The 5,349-nt window shown below is 38.8% G+C and overlaps 1 protein-coding gene across 1 annotated transcript; it reads right to left on the bottom strand.

Annotated features, from left to right (window-relative positions):
* Positions 1 to 3,275: 3,275 nt before the first annotated feature.
* On the bottom strand, positions 3,276 to 3,872 carry LOC103401851 (glycine-rich protein 2-like). Its single transcript, XM_008340562.4, has one exon. The coding sequence runs from the start codon at positions 3,870 to 3,872 to the stop codon at positions 3,276 to 3,278; it is 597 nt and encodes a 198-aa protein (XP_008338784.3).
* Between the last annotated feature and the right edge of the window lie 1,477 nt (positions 3,873 to 5,349).

Here is a 5,349-nt window from a genome sequence, read left to right as displayed (position 1 = left end):
ATGTGTCAGATGCGTTCATATAATAATCATTCTTGTTTTAACTAATTTTTTTTTTTTTAAATTTCGTTTGATTCGATGTAAGTATGTGAATGACTGTAGTCGGACTTTTTTTTTTATATTTCATTTTAATAATACAAAATTACATGTACAAGTTTTTTTTACATAACATTACATACACAAGATACTATAATACACGTACTATAAAAGTTGGATTTCACGCCATCTTTGTTTTCTTTCGGGACCTTTGAATCCAAACAAGGATATAGGAAAGAGAATGGAACCTCGTTAGCCCCACTTAAGATAAAAAGAGAGGAAAAAAGCTATCAGAGTGGTGCTAGGGGTTGAGGGGCGGGGGCTGACAAGGGTGTTGGTCAAAATCCCTAGGAGCCTAGGACCTATGGAAGTTTCTTGGGACGGTGAGATAGATTGATACAAGGGGCAAAGGCTGCCACTTTGTAACCTGCACTGCACTGAGAGTTTGATAGTGCTTCTGCAAGGACCTGTCGTTGTCTTAGGCAATGTGCGGCCACTGGCAATCTTTTTTGGTGTTGCAACTGTGAGAGTAACAGTAACTGACCCCATGGAACATGGTAAAATGAAATCTTGCCTTTACTCTCCAGCTTTTTTGTGCGCTTGGACCATGCCCATGCTCATATATATATTTTTTCCCTGTATACCGTTATTTATTTTAGATAATTAGTAAGAATGATTAGTTTTGGACATTTGATGGTAGAAATGATCAATATTTATTATGTCGTCATTACAACATTATTGCATGGATATTATGCCATCGTCGAGTCATCGATATGTTATCATTACTAAAGATGATCAACTCTGCAACCAAAATCTTAAGCACTGATCATTCAAGCTAATTGTCATTTTTGTGTGTGTGTTTTGATTGAATAAATCAAGGAGAATCAATACACATAAACAGAGATGTGCAGAAGAAGAATAAGGTGTGCGAAAATTATTTCTCTTGATTAACACTAACTATACAACCAAGAAAGATCAAAATATCAATTCTACATTTTAAAAAAAAATGATTAATCTAAGACATATTTTACGAAGAATGTTATAGTTGGCCACCCATATGCTCGTGACCTTAGCACTGCTCATTGTTTTATGCATAGATCAGCCAAACAGTTACCAATTTCCTTCTCCTTTTAAAGAGGGATTTCTTGTTGTTCAGGCATCCATTTGGGCCGTTGGACAATTGATAAATTAGCACCCTTTGTTTCATACATGATTCACTAGTAAGTAGTAAGGAACTCATTTCATATTTTGCACGAGCTGCAGACGTATTTTCACACAGCTATTAATCCCCCTCCTCTTCCATCACATTACCAAAGATGGACACAATATTTGACCTAATTACACAAACTTCCTCTACATTTTTGTTTATTATATGAATCACCATTCACCAGCGCTCGGCGTATCCCTCTTCAACGTCTCCTGCAAGAGTAGCTAGCAGCAGATCCTGTTCCCTTTATACGATCATAAAGATCACGAAGAATCAAATTGTTCACGATCATGTCCAGGTCACGCCTTCTTTCCATCCTAGTAAAAAGGCACTAAAGATCACAAAGAAAAATAAGAATCATAGGAGGCATAAGGATCATTCTGATTTACCAAGCGTCCAAAATCAACAAACTCAAACTGGATGCGTAATCGGAATATGGCTGTAGTAGATGCACAAAGAAATAGACAGATCCACACCCATTTTCCCTTAATGTCTTAGTTCGCATCGACAATAAGTGAAACTTCAAGAATATTTCATCCCTGAACTCCGTTGGATGATCGATAAAAAGGGTATTGTTAATAAGAACGGCTAACATCAAAACGCTATTCTGTTCTCAGTAAGAAAGGACACCACACAAAAGATCAAAACAGGACAAGTGACTTCCATGAGCCAGCAAAATTTTCGTTTGGATTATTTTTGGAAGTAGTTTTCATTCAAGCTGTGGAGCTGTGGAGCTGTGGAGCTGTGGAGCTGTGGAGTTAAAATGGATAAAAAGACAATGAGATGCAAATTTTCAGTAACACTTGCAAGTGCATCTTCGCGATAAGTAGCTCTAGAAGGGCATCAGCAAGTACATACATTAGCACAAGCTCTTTGACAGATGATTGAAAATGTTCTTGAAGTTTGTTATCGTGATCAAATCATCATAACTATGTACCTACTATGCAGCTTGAACATTCGACTTGAACCTGCAAATACCAAGTTATCGTAGCAAATAGCCTTTCACTTACACACCCTACGCTGACAGATATACACACATGGAATTGTGGATACATCTCTGTGTTCGTTGAAAAAAAAGGGACAGTGAATGTTCAATGCGAAGGAAAATGACATGTCATGAAATATTAAGATTTTGAGATGAACAAGGACACTTGAGGCAATCACTTAAAGTGATGTTGATCATGCCGAAAAGGGAAAAATCTAATCTCGACCCGTCAAATATTAACCTCTCATGGATTATCAACTAGGATAAGTGGTTCTTATTCTTTCCAAAGGAAGCGGATGAAATGAATTAATAAGCATGTTGTTGGTCTGCCCTTCTGCTGCCATTCAATTGATGATAACTCAATAGAACAGCTTAACCATAAAATCGTCTTCCAACGATAAAATTTGAGCAGCGACCACAACATCCACAACAATTTTAAAGGACGAGATATTATATCCGCAACCACTAGCCAGAAAAATGAGAAGGCCGTGATAACAGTTAAACGTCCCTTTCAAAAGGAGGGCCATTTTTTGTTGTTAAGACTTAATATAGAGGTATCCAAGCGGAACAAAGATAAAATCGGTACGTGGTGTCAAACTACAAATACTCAAATGCATCAAATCCTATAGACATCCAAAACTGATAACGTTGAGTGTGCAGTCAGTTTTGTGTCTAAATAACATTACTCCAAGGATAATCTATAAGGTCCAACAAAAATCCAGTTCAACCCTAATCAAAGCACGAAAAACGACAACTAATTCAAACGCTAAACGAATACAAGTGGTAAATGACACCAAAACATGATCATTAATTTCAGCTTTCACAGGTTCCATATATGAACAACAAGAATAGATATAAAAATTGAGGAACCCAAAATAATGAATGGGAGAAGGAGAAACAAACTACCATCTAATCTAATATATGCAAAACAATCACCCAAGTCATGCAAGACTTAACAAAATTACCCAAGAAGAAGCAACGATTCGTGAAAAAAGCAATCACCAACCACACAAAAGCGCGGGAAACCACAGGAATTCGCACACCAAATCATCATTTCTGATCATTGGGACATTCCCTTGCCAAATGCCCTTCCTCTCCACAATTATAACATTCACCACCACGCCTGCCGCCGCCTCTACCACCATATCCCCCACCACCGCGTCCACCGCCGCCAAATTTCGGGACGCCAGTCACACCACCACTCTGAGTACAGTCCCTTGCCAAATGTCCAATACCACCGCAGTTGTAGCACTCACCGCCGCCGCCCCCACGACCTCTGCCGTAACCGCCACGCCTTCCGCCGCCTCTCGCTAGATTATACCCTCCAGGGTGTCCACCAAACCTTCCATAACCGCCTCCGCCGCCTCTCCCTCCATATCCACCACGACCGCGGTAGCGGTCAAAGCCGGGACGGCGGGATCGAGTGATATTTCCAACGACGTCGATGGCTTTGGTGCGTCCATCCTCACTGAAATCTACGAGGAACTCGACGGTCTGGCCCTCCGAGAGGGTCCGGAAGCCGTCGCATTGGATCGAGGTCTGGTGGACGAAGAGATCCTCGCCGCCGTCGTCGGGAGCCATGAAGCCGAACCCCTTATGCGCGCTGAACCACTTGACCGTTCCCGTGGATTTCGCGGCGTCAGCCATGGAGGAGAAGGATCTAGAAGCTTCTTAGGTTATTAAATGATTTTCAGTTAGCGGCGGTGGAGTGGACTAACTGTCCTGTAACAGACTCCCTCAGCCTCTTCTCTCCTTTGCCGCTGCTTTGTCAGTGTTGAGTGGGAATTAAGGAAAGTTGAGTGTGGGATCCACTTGGTTACATCCAATGGTTGGTTGCCTCTTGGCGAAAGGAGTTGAGCGTCCACGGGGTTTTATCCGATTATCCATTTAGTCTGCCACATCAATTTGTTTGGACTGAAGAAAGAACGAGGATCCAGATCCTAAGGATTCAGAGAATCATTTAATTGTATCCGTTCATCGTAAATTATGTAGTCAGTTTTTGTCAAATATTATTTGTATTCAATTTTATATAAAAATTTTAAAATGATTTCTAACCGTACGATGTACAATGAATGTACATGATAGAGGATCCCCAGGATCTTCACAAAGAAGATCCGGAGAGGATCCTCATTCCAGAAGAATCAGGTGGGATGCCCAAGATTAGATTTAGGCTTGAAATTTTTTCACACGGCCTATTAACACAACACGAATAACACAAAAATAACAAATTTTGAGTTAATACGTTAACTAATTGTGTTGTTATCGAGTCATCCGTTAATACAAGTCTATATGCGGGTAACCTATTTTAACCCATTAGTTGGTGACTTTAAACTAAAAAAAAAAAAAAATTACTATAATAGAAATAGAATTTAATCTAACTTACCGTTTATTTTTCCATGCTTAGTTTATGTAGAAGAGAGTGCTAATGTGGAAAGTCTTATTGAAAACATCATCAATCTAACTCTTGAAGACCAGTACTATTTCCTTTGTTGATTGATGAAAATTGAAGGGTTTTGCTGTCAAAAAACAACGTGCAAGTTTTCAGTCTCATTGGCAACATTTTGACTTTCAAGAAAGCTCCACAACCTTTAAAAAACTTTGTTCATTTTTTAATTTGCATGTACTAATGTTTTTTTATTAGACTCTTATTTTGAGGTATATATATAATACTTGAAAGACAAATGCATTCTTTTGTTTTGAAGTAAAAATTTATGTGACAATACGTATGTAGATATTAATTTAGTATGACGTTCTCCATTTGATTAGTTATTGAAGTAAAATATATTTTCTTTAATTGGTAATGGGTTGGGTTATATTACCTGTCAATTTAATGAGTTGAGTTCGGGTCGGGTCATATAACCCGTTCATTTTAACAAATTTGACACGACACGATCCGTTAAGATATCAAAATGTCACGAAACTACAACACGAACACGGAAAACAAGACATGATCGCCAAGTCTAAGCAGGATGGCTAACTTTGGTACTACCGTCTATGGTCCAACTTTTCAATACATACAAAATTATATATATTATAGAGTGAGAGAGTGGACTAAACTTCCACAATGAGCTAATTATAATAATTGGGTTCAAATTTGTTTTTGCCAAGAACCGAATCTAAGACC

Source organism: Malus domestica, chromosome 15 (assembly GCF_042453785.1).
Source record: "Malus domestica chromosome 15, GDT2T_hap1".
NCBI classification, from domain to species: domain Eukaryota; kingdom Viridiplantae; phylum Streptophyta; class Magnoliopsida; order Rosales; family Rosaceae; genus Malus; species Malus domestica.
This window is presented reverse-complemented; position numbering and strand designations above follow the sequence as displayed.

Excerpts from the sequence above, each read along its gene's own strand:
- LOC103401851 (XM_008340562.4), bottom strand. The coding sequence starts at position 3,872 with ATGGCTGACGCCGCGAAATCCACGGGAACGGTCAAGTGGTTCAGCGCG.